The sequence below is a fragment of the Propithecus coquereli genome, unplaced genomic scaffold (genome assembly GCF_000956105.1).
Source record: "Propithecus coquereli isolate 6110/MARCELLA unplaced genomic scaffold, Pcoq_1.0 Scaffold76, whole genome shotgun sequence".
NCBI lineage: Eukaryota > Metazoa > Chordata > Mammalia > Primates > Indriidae > Propithecus > Propithecus coquereli.
In genome coordinates, this window is record NW_012153729.1 from 7809207 (window position 1) to 7821140 (window position 11934).

Genomic DNA, 11934 nt, shown 5'->3' on the forward strand with positions numbered 1-11934 from the left:
GCTTGAGCCCAGGGGTTCAAGACCAGCCTGGGCAACAGAAGAAGACTCTGTCTCAAAAAAACAAACAAACAAAAAAAACGAACAAAACATAACAAAAACAACAACTCAAATGCTGCTTAACAGTATGAAAATGACTAATCAATCAAACAGGGAGTACTAAGTTATTTTAAATGATAACTGTGGAAACAATGAATATACATAGGAATGAAAAGCAGAGTAAGGATAGCTGTCACTTCTGTGCTCTGTAAAATGTATAAACATATACAATATGAACCACAGGAAAATATGAAATACCTTAGAATAGTTTAAGACTTAAAGGTTTTTTCCTGTATTTCAAAATGATATTCTCATATAAGCTCTAAGTTCTGAACAAACTCTCATAATAAATCTTCAAAACATCTCATAAATGCTCAAAAATTCACTTACGCCCACCAGGCCACCACTTAATGGAGGTCACAGTAGGACTGTTGAGAATGAATTCTTGGGTTTCAGGGTCATATGTGGCTGTGGTTTCCAAGCCTCGAAGATGAGTTCCTTAGGAGATAAATTACATTTATTTCAGATAAAATATGGGGAAAAAAATAAGACACAGGGTAATATTTCTTGCCCAGTCCTTTAAGTTCTAGTGTCTCAGAGAAAAACAAAATCTAACAACAACAAAACGTTTGCAGATGAGCTACAAATGGTTGATAACCAAGATACTTAATTTCCTATACTATCAGTTTCCTGTTAAGCTGAAAATATAAGCATCATGTCTGTCCTGTTTCTATATTTCATTTAGAGGATTTGTAACATTTATTTACATCAACCAAAAGAAAATGTAAAAGCAGCTTAAAATCATATTTTTATCAGATCATAGTTTATGAATTAACAGGGAAGTTAACTGTCCTTTCAAACCCATCTCTAAGTTGCAAGTATGCCAATTTCAACTCTCATGTATTGTGTTTACCACACCAATTCAACATACTAGAATTCTGTACTACTGAGAATAAGATAACATGATAGGAAGATACTTCAGCTAAAGTTCTTGTAAATTGAGAATTTCTCTCAGAATGATCATTAGAATGAAAAATAAAAGCTTCAAAAAGTATAACTATTATGGGAGAAAAGACCTAGAAAATGACTTTTTAAAATTACTAAAAGTTCAATAAGGTCTGAGTTCACCCTACAGATTTCCAATACCAGGCCTTCGCTTAGTCCTAGCTGGTTCTTTAGTGTGACAAGGAAAGGTTTCCAGCTGCACATATTACTGGAGAGGGACAGGACTTGGGTCTTAAATTCTAGTACAAATATGCCAAAGTTCTTTGAAAAGAGTTATAGAAAAATGTCGTGGGTGGCACACTCTATAATAATACTGAAGCAAATGCTGAGAACCTTTTACCAAACTGCTTTGACAACACTAACCTCATTAAAAACTTAAAACCCTGAAACATTAGAAACTTCCAAGTTGAATAACAGAAATGGCCAATTTATGTGTGATGTACAACCTTCCTTAGAGGGGGAGTCAAGAAACCAGACACATAGACTCCTTTTACCAAAGCAGCAGCTTTTACAGAAAAAAAGATAACATATTAAACAGAACAGATAAGGACAAAATGTTTTCAAAAGCACAACTGAACCAAATAATATTCCACTTTAGAGTCTTGTGAAAATCCTGTAAAATACTGCTCAGCACCAAATAAGAAAAAGCAGCTATACAGACATAAGGAGCAAATGGCAAATACACATTGAGCCAGTTGTTCTGAAACCTCCGAGCAAAGAAAGAGAAGCCAGAAGCAAATGAAGCAAACACAGATGCCAAAGCAGAACAGGTGATAAAAGGGACCAGCTGCCACCTCCAGGCCCTTGTAGATTCATGAAGAAAGGCAGGTGGGGGATGATAAGATGAACGAAAGGCAGTAGATACAGAGCTTGAAACCAACTGCCTGCAAGTATTACTTGTCTTAACTTTTCTAATCTCTGGCCAAGTCGCCTTCGGAACTTTACTAGATTTACTGAATTAAAGTACAAATAACTTCAAGGCACAAAATGTTGCACACTTTGGTTATAATAAGCTACTCATTTCCCTGAAGCAAGTCAAAGAGATGCATGCTATTAATTTATATTTCTTCTGGAATTTGTAGAAGTCCCTTAAGGTATCAGTAGTGAAGGCAATCAGATAGTAACAAAGAATACTGTATGCACAGATTCTATCAACTTCAGTAAAACTGAAAAACCACTTGGTAAATAAAGCCCGACTTGCAATTCTTGACCTTCTGGAGGGGAACTATGGAAAAAAAAAAATCAGCATATCACTATGATAACATAACCTTTAATTTCCACTGACCAAAGCAATGTGTAAGCCAAAACCTGGACTCTCCAGACAGAGCTCATTTAAACAGATCACAGAGCAGTGACTGCCACTGCTAGCACATGGTGGGCACTCCATACATGCTAAGCTCAAAGGGACCCACCCAACCCAGAAGGTAGACTGAACACACCATACCATGACCCATCTCTGTCTGGGCATAAGTGCCAATGATCTCCAAGTTCCAGGCGGGCATGAAGAAGCGCTCTTGCTGCTCCTCAGTTGCCTGTTGAAGCAAGGTAGGCAGGAACATGCCCAAGTGGAGATCCAGAGGCTCAGGCCGCCCTCGGTGCACAAAGCTTCCAATACCAAGGATGAGCATTTGAGAGAAGAGTCATCAGGTGTGAGAGAATCAGCAATTTAAACAGATAGAGCAAGGGAAGGAGAAAAAAAACTTTCTGTAAGTATGAATTAGTTGCATGCACTTTATCACGAATAGGAGCACCACCCCTTTCTGTATTACTTTTAACTCTGGACAATTTCCATTTTTCCTAAGTTGGCAAGGAGTATGGCAGAGATTGGCATAGCTGATTCCAAAGCCTAAGCAGCACAGAACCATGAGTGCAAGGCAGAGGATTCCAGCCTAGCAATTAAATCAAAGGAAATAAATGCGAAAAGGTTGTACAGAATGGAGAATTAAAGGGGTACAAGGATTTTCTCTGACAAGGTGAGACATGAGAACATAGTAGTTCTCTCAAAGTGACAATATGATCCCCCAGACTAAAGCTTTTCCTAGATGCCATTTCAATAATGCTTCTAGGCTAGGGATATCTTGTTTTGTCCACAAAACATCCAGCATAGGTCCACATTTCTTATATAACTCCAATCATTTTATTCACATTCATGTCAAATATTCAGCTATGCTCTACTGAAATAATACAAAAATTGGCAGTGCTCTTCATCCCAATAATTTATTTCAGAAATTAAAACAAATGCAATTTCTAGGTAAACCATAAGAATTACGAGTTACAGACTCATGCATAACAAGCTCTCCATTATAATTATATAGGAATTATCACTGATGATAATAAATACACTGGCTTTAGTTATTTTAAATCGACTTTTTGGGGTCATTCTTTTCCGTTTAAAATCTGCATGTGCCTTAAACTTCTGTGTGGATTTATTTCTAAGGATAGGAAATACTTCTATATGCTTTTGTATTTTTTCATTTTATTAGTATTTTTTTAACTTCCAGTTCCAGTCAACTCCATTTGCTCTTATTATATATTTAGTTATCTTAGAAATGAGCCTAAACAATGCTTCAGTTTTTAAATTTCTCAAACAGTTTGCTCCATATAAGGTAAAGAGACAAGTAACCACGGCACAGGCAAGGGCTGATCAATGACTTCTTCCATTCAGGGTGCTGTGCTTGCAGCTAACCAATCACATAAAAATCAAAGAATGTGTGACTGAATCTCTCATTTTACAGAGAAGAAATTAAGGCTGAGATGGATTAAGTGCCTTGTTCATGTAAAAAAATAAATAAATAAATAAGTAATGGCAAAACAAGGACAAGACCCTCATCACCTAATCCTGTCTCCTAGTTGAGGAAATGAAGGTACAAGTGCAGCATGGGCTAAGGACTCTGATGAGGACACTAAAAAGACATGCCAAAAAAGCCAGAGCTGTCCATGGAAGCATCAAAAGTGGAAATCCTGCAAGATGTTACAACTGGTGGAAACTGGGGTACTATTTTTACAACTTCCTATGACTCTACAATCATTTCAAAATAAAATTTTTTTAAAAAATTAGAGGAAATCCCAAGCAAAACACATTTCATGGGATGAGAGTGCCTTTCAATCACAAATAGGAATGTCAACTGTCCCCAGCATTTAAAAGACTAGTGTCTAGGAAGAAAAATCAATGTATGCCTAGGACCTGAAAGGAGAAAACTCTAAGTTGGACTGAAACCTGGGGTCAGCCACTTTTGATGCTTTCATGGAAGGCTATTTTGCTTGATGAGAAATCAGAGCGATCCCTGGTGAAAGGGAAGGCCACGAGGAAGCATCCATGAAATCATGGAAGGTTTGTGTCTGTGTGGTACCTCAGGGAGTAATGACAAGTGCTACAAAATGACACCCGGTAGGGCAGGGTGTAAAAATACCGTAATTAGAGACTGTACTGAGACTGAAGAATGTTTTCAGGAAAAAAATGTCTCTTGTAACTAAGATAAGGATTATTCAGAAGTGGATGAAATTGAGAAATGTTACAAAGGGAAAACAACCTGGATGGTTTTTTGACTTAACCCTAGTATTTGTTGTAAAAAGTTGGTTATGTGTGATAATGATATTATTTTTAAATAACTTATTGTAAAATTATAAAGCACCAACAATATACTATACTCGGTGAAGCACTAGAGTCAGTTCTTTTAAAACTATAACATCAAAAAGGCCTTGCCAGTCTCTCCTTCCAAATGATACAGGCTGGAAAGGCTGGTGATCAATACTGAGGAAAAACAATTAGATTAATAATTTATGAGAAAGGAAGAAATAAAAATGCATCTCTGTAGACAGCATGATTATAATCCTAGGAACTCAACAATGACAACGAAATGCCAGCAGTAATAAATGAATTGAGAATAGCTAAGGCTACAAGGAAAAAGAATTAACTGCATTCTCATCCATCGGGATCATTCAAGTGGAAACCCCAGCAAAGAGAAAGACAGTTTACGAAAGTAATAAAATATCTTATACTTGTTAAATAACTTAGCTCAGGCTATTAAAGATTTAAGAAAAAACATAAATACCAAATAGAATGAATAAAAGAAAATATGAATAATAGGAAACAAACAGCTAAATTCTGGCTGACAGGACTAAATAAAGGTAACATTTCCCAAGAAAACAGAAGGCTTTAAAGTGACATTGATTTAAAACTCCTGTAGAATACTTTTTTAGAACTTGACACATTGAAATCAGAATTCATCTAGAAGAATAAGCAGGCAAGAATACCAAATATGTGTATCTTGAAATGTAATAATAGTGGGCTTATTCTATCAGATTTAAAAATACCTTATAAAGCAACAATGAGCCAAAACTTACATTAGAAGAAAAACAAAAAAAGAAACAAATATATCAATGTAATACACTTAAGGCTTCAGAAATAAATTTAAACTACTATAAAACAAATCAGAAAGAACATAATGGGAAAAGAGCCACTATTAATGAACGTTAGAAATCTACGAAACTGTATGGGATTCATTCCCACTCCATATTATACACAAGTCAAAGCATTAAACATAAAACAAACAAAAATATTGGAAGATAATTATCCAAGTTACGGGAGGGAGAAAATTTATACCTATTCAGAGAAGGATGAGTTGAATACAGAGGGCAAAACACTTAACATAGCAGAAGGTAATGGTAAAAATATTAGACAGATACAATATTATCCCATAAGGTCGATATGCAGATTCTAGTTAACCAGTACTCAAAGGGAAAAAGATCCATTTTATATATAGGAAATGTAAACAGTAAATCAGAATATATAATAACATCCAGGCTCACTAGCAATGGAAAATTAAAACTTTAATTCTTAGATATATATTTAAGTAGCAAAAATAAGGTGGCCATATTGATGAGGCTATCAAGATACAGAAAGAGAAGCTGTTAAAGTTTATTGTAAACTGGTTCTGTGTTTCAGGAAAAGTCTCAAACTATGCAGCAAAAACTATAAAATGCTCATTCCCTTCAATGCAGTAATTCATTTCTGAGAAAGATATTTCAAAGGCATAATCCCAAGGAATATAGTTTTCATACAGAAGTTTATATTTTTTTCCACAATACCAGGGAGATTGGAAAAGTCCAAGTTTCCAGGGGAGCAAGTTTCATGAGAAGTCCAACAGGGAAGAGAATCGCTTGGGGAAAAAAGAACAGCGCACTATGTAGTATGGGGCTGTTCCTTCAACCCCAGAACCCCAGGGAGAGGAGCCCTCTGAGGCTCAGGCCTCTGCCTTTGATTAAGGCTCACAGAATCAGAGCAGGTGTGTGTTGGGATTTCTTTGCGTGTCTTTAGAGGAGGAAAGACACTCTAGAGGGAAGAGATAAAACTGGTAACCAATGCTGCGAGCTGACGCCACGGCACTCTGGCCAGGGCAACAGAGTGACACTCTGTCTCAAAAAAAAAAAAAAAAACTGGTAACCAAGCCTTTCTGCACAGGATAGGAACCTAGAATGAGCCTGAGCAACACTGAGTCTCATGTCTCAGCAGCTACCTAGAGGTAAAGGAATCCCAAACTCAAAGTTACAGCTAATTCTGTGAGAACACTTTAGACAATCATGGTTCATCAATCAATATTCCAAAGTCCCATAATTTAAATAATTAGATCTCATTCTGTACAAGTTGTTTTATTGCCAATCTCCTTGTTGTTGAAGGACTTTTTACGTACTCTATATAAGGCAATACTGTCTGGATGGTCGGATGGTAGTGGGTTATCAAAACTTACTAACGTTAGTGTTACAAAAGTTGGTATACAATCCTTTACAACCCCCAATTTCACTGGCTTATCATAATAAAAATTTTTTAAAAAAGGCGATACTGTCATATGATGCAAATTGCCCGGCTTCCATGGAAAAGAACAGTCAACAAAGAACACCAAAATGAATTAACCAAATTCCAACAAGAAGCAAGATCTAATCTTACAACATTGTTCTCTAAACTACAACTACAAACTAAACTACAAGACAAGTTTGGTTCAAATATAACAAAATATCCAAAACTAGAAGCATTAAGGGAAAGAAAACTCTAATAAATGCAAATTCATGTAAAGCAACATAGGATCTTAGCCCAATTTCTGTTCTCCTCAAACCAGTAAAATTTAGGACTTCATTTCTTCCTCTCTCCTTTTAAAATTTAGGGCAAATATATATTTGTGATGTACTTTCTAGAGACAGAGGCATTAGACCAATAAAAGATATACACAACAGACCCATCAGGCTCAGAATATTTCATATCTTAATCTTATGCCTCCTGTGAATAGCATGACTTATTAAGTCAAATAAATTCTACAATGATGAGTACTAAAGCAAAAAAAGGGTTCTGTACCACAAAGCTATTTCAAAATTATAAAACACATACACATAAATATACATTCAAGAGAGGAAGATGACATGAAGAATGTTATCTTTCTTCCCTTAGGAAACCTCTCTTCAGGCTTGTAATTTCAGCACTGGCCTTCCAGAAGCTAAAATCCTGGGTGTTTAGTAAGGTGTTTGTAATGTCAGACTATTACCAGAATCTGCAGCCCCCATGGAGATCATAAGAAAGATCGTTTTCCTTAATCCACTTCACAAATCAAAAAGCAGCAAATCGAACACAAAATGAAGTTTCCCTGATACTTACATCCCCTCCTCTTTCCCTTCTATTTCTCCCATTTTGATAATTAGATATGAGGCTGGGCAGCTGAAATTCAAAATACTCAAACCCGCCAATGGCCTTGTCTATAAAGACAAATCTATTTCACATTAAGATCAAAAGCAAAACTTTTTAAAAAAAATGTATAAAAAGACTGCTGGGGTTAGAAGAAGACAATTAAAGACTTTTCCAAACTGCCTTATAACCCTGCTAGTAGGCCATGAAAGAGTAAGGTATGTAGCTGCCATCGTCCTCTGCCCCCATTAAAACCCACACCTTTAACTTTATTAAAGCAGAAAGGCATCTTCCAGATACTGCCGAGGCATTAACTCTCCGAAGAACTGCCAACAGTCTTTAATAATTAGAGCAACATAATGGGTGCTTTGCCACACTTTAAACCCTAACTTTCCATACTGTTCAGCGCCCATTAAAAGGGAGTATATGCAGCAATGATAAAATGCTCTAAGAAATAACATTGAATGCTGTTTATAGGCCAGAGCTTTGGACCAGTTTATGGGGAAATGACCCAGGAGAAAATGAGAAGCTGAATTTTGATTCAACAATCTTAAAAATAAAATCCCAAATATGTAGCAGCAGAAAAAAAATCAAATGTCAGGAGTCACTGTTAACTGAAGTCCTGAGGTGGGTTACCCAGGGACTGTCAAATGTGGACTAACCGTGGCCCATTTCCGTCTGGGCGTAGGTGCCAATTATCTGGAGTCCTTGGGATGAAGGCAGCCATTTCTCTTGCTGAGCAGTGGTGCCCTGATTCAGCAAGGTGGGAATAAACATGGAGTAATTGAGGCCCACAGGTTCCACAAAATTGATCAAATGTAGTCTACAGGAGAGAAAAGAAAAGGATCTCAGCCTTATTCTGGAAACTGCATTCTACCACCCATCCTTGACAAGCAGCTCTGGCTCTCAGGATAAAGGTTAAGAAAATTTACACCCCTTTCTTATGAAATTAAATGTAAAATTTATTATTTTGCTACCTAGAAAGCCAATAGCAGAAACTGGTGGTATCTCTTCTTCCTCCAATCATTACAGGGCAAGAATTCCTTTTAAAAGTCTACACTTAATCCAGGAAGCAAATTCTATCAAGTTTTAGCCTAAAGACCTCTTTTGTTTTTGATTTTGTTGGTATTTATCTGCTGGTTTGATTGGCTGGATTCTTTTAGAGTGTGTGTTTTGTTGTTGTTGTTGTTTTTGCTTTATTTTTAGTTTCTGTTTGTTTTAAAGATCAAAAGGAACTCCACAGAACACTTATTTGTAGAGCTGTTAACAAAAGCTCCTAAGGAAGAATAATTTAAACTATCTTCCCCTAGATAATCTAAGCAAACATCCAGAAAGTAAATACATAACCAGGGTGGAATCATAGGTCTCTAATGGTCTTCAGCATTTACAGATGGGTAAATAGGTAACACAAATATACTAAAAATTTATCCCTGATGGTCATTGAACATTACTCCAGATTATGGGAATTCTACATCACATTGAAATTAATTTAGTCCTCAGCTACCTTCTCATGAAATAGAATCCATGAAATGGTCAAAATGCAAATTACACACACTAGTCAGGCTTAGCTATGCTGTGTCATAGGTTTTACGTCAGTTGTACAAAATACATCTCATCTAACTGATCTTCATGACTTCTTAAGGGATGACTAGGAAGCCGTGTCACCACCAGGTTATCCAGGCCTGTACAATGAACGAGCAGAGCATGAATTAAAGGGAAGAAGGGGTAGGCTGCCATTCCGCTTCTGGTCGGGGGTGGGGTGGCTTGAAACCATCCCACCACCTTAAAAGAAACAATAGTAAACACAACATACCCTCTTCTTATTTTCCTATTTCCTAAATAAACACTACATAAATTATCCCATTTTCTTTTCTAACACAAATCATAATCCACTTGGAAACAAAAAACTCTCTCAATGGATGCTCTTAGATATGACTATTTCTAATTAACCAAAATTAATTAATCGTGACAGTTTCCACCAGAGGGAATGACATCTGTGCCCTATGTTCTATGTAAAAATCAACAGAAGCTACTCTCATTAGTATCAGTAAAAAATGTTTTCTTGGTGCCAACAGTTGTCAGGCACAGGCTCAGGGTAGGAAACCACTTTTCAGGGATGCCAAGGGCAGACTTGTCCAAACATCGAAAAGATGACTGACTAGCCAACATCTAAAATGCCTTTTAGCCCTGAGATTCTAGGATTCGGGGGAATTAAGAGAAAGGAGGAATAGGAACAGAGCAGGTGAGTCAGTTTCCAAGGAATTTAGGTAAGCGGCAGCTTACTCCTCTTGTACACAAGTTACACATGTCACAAAAAGCACCACATCTCACTGAAGTGGGCGCCAACAGCCTGATGAGATAAAGAAATAAATGTATAAACCATTCTCTCAAAATCACGAGTAACACAGAATTCCCTACAATCATGTCTTACTAAAACCAACAAGTATTTAGACATTTTCTATCTCCTTTTGTTAAGTATGTAAAGAAGAAATAAACATACAAGAATTTCTGAGTAACAAAAGCAGTAATTTAGGTGCTAAAAATGGTAGAAATATAAGACACTCACATTCCTCATAAGGGAACTGAGAAGGCTGAGTAATTTCATAAAGTACTTGGAGGCTTATAAAATGATATTAAAACACAAATAATTAATTCTAGGAAACTGAGAGCGAAAATGTGATACAAAATAAAGACTATCAAATATTTATATTTGTATTTTTATTTTATTTTATTTTAAGACAGTCTCTTGCTCTGTAGCCCTGGGTCGAGTGCAGTGACATCATCATAGCTCACTGCAATCTCAAACTCTTGGGCTCAAGCGATCCTCCTGCTTCAGCCTTCTGAGTAGCTGGGACTACAAATGCACGCCATGATGCCTGGCTAATTTTTCCATTTTTAGTAGAGACGGGATCTTGCTCTTGCTCAGGCTGATCTCAAACTTCTGAGCTCAAGCGATCCTCCAGCCTTGGCCTCCCAGAGTGCTAGGATTACAGGTGTGAGCTACTGTGCCCAGCCTAAATATTTACATTTTTAATAAAAATACTGAAGTGTTTTTTCAGGTCAATGAAAATCAACTCAAGAACAAAATCTGAGTGCTTATTTTTAAGTTCGGCTTCATCTCTCTTAAAGATGCTTTTCAAGGAACCCAGCTTTAAAAACCTAAGGAGGATAACAAAAACTATGACTGATCCTCATTAGAATTTCAAATTACTTTTAAGAACATTTTACAGTTTTCTAACTTAGCATAGTATAGTTGTGACAAAATTACAGGAAAGATCAGCAAAACAACTTTAATGTTCCTCAAACAGCACGGTCTCATTTTCTCATGACTGGAGAACAATTCTTTTACTGTTTAAATTGAGAAATTTCAAAGTATTTTACTAACATTCAATCAACTTCAAAATATTCTTGTAAGTTTTATTTTGTGATAGGAGAAATGGAAGAGACCAGTAAACGCCCCAAATCCTCAGAAATATTACTGTATGTCATCAATTCTAGCATTCTCCTCTCCCATTTTAGCATTTAAGAAATCCAGTGCATCTCTCAATTAATGGTATGTCACAGTTAACTGGCAGCATTATCTCTCTTAGTGGTACACAAAACATTGGTGTGAGTTATAATCGATGAGATTGCATAATCAAGGTTTTGACTCAATGGCACACAGTAATTGCCCAGATTAATTTATAATACCCTTCTCTAACTTGATTGCCTTGTATATCCTAGGAACATTGGAAGGATGTCAAAGGGTGTGTTAAAGTTCGTACTTTAACACTTCACAGGAAAAATGACACAGAAACAACTGGTTGGTGTCCATGGATCTTTAACCACATAAAGGACTTTGTTCTATTTCACTGTGACTTCACAAATTAGGAACAGGTCTCAGATTATGAAATCTTCTACATCAATTCTGAAATGCACTGTACCACCCACCTAAAACCAAACCACCCACACAAGAAAACCCTGTTCTTTCTTGTCATTTTAAGGAAATATGAAATCTTAACTAATTTTTAAAAGTTTACAAATCCAACTCAGGTCATTCAGTAACATAATCTTCTAGGAGTTATTCTACCCTCAGTATCTCCACAGCCGTGAGTTACAAACTTTAAAAGCCAAAAAGAGGCCGGGCGTGGTGGCTCACACCTGTAATGCTAGCACTCTGGGAGGCCAAGGCGGGTGGATTGTTTGAGCTGGGGAGTTGGAGACCAGCCTGAGCCAGAGCGAGA

At 36.7% G+C, this 11934-nt stretch overlaps 1 protein-coding gene across 1 annotated transcript in view; it reads right to left on the minus strand.

Annotated features, from left to right (window-relative positions):
* The window catches only part of ACOX1 (acyl-CoA oxidase 1, palmitoyl), a gene marked incomplete at its 3' end in the record, with an annotated part of 26934 nt that overhangs the window by 8681 nt on the left and 6319 nt on the right, over window positions 1-11934 (minus strand). The window contains exons 3-4 of the mRNA XM_012662240.1: window positions 2486-2646; window positions 427-534 (exon numbers count right to left, since the gene is read on the minus strand). Of these exons, the coding sequence (XP_012517694.1) occupies window positions 427-534; window positions 2486-2646 (269 nt within the window). The remainder of the gene's footprint in view (window positions 1-426; window positions 535-2485; window positions 2647-11934) is intronic.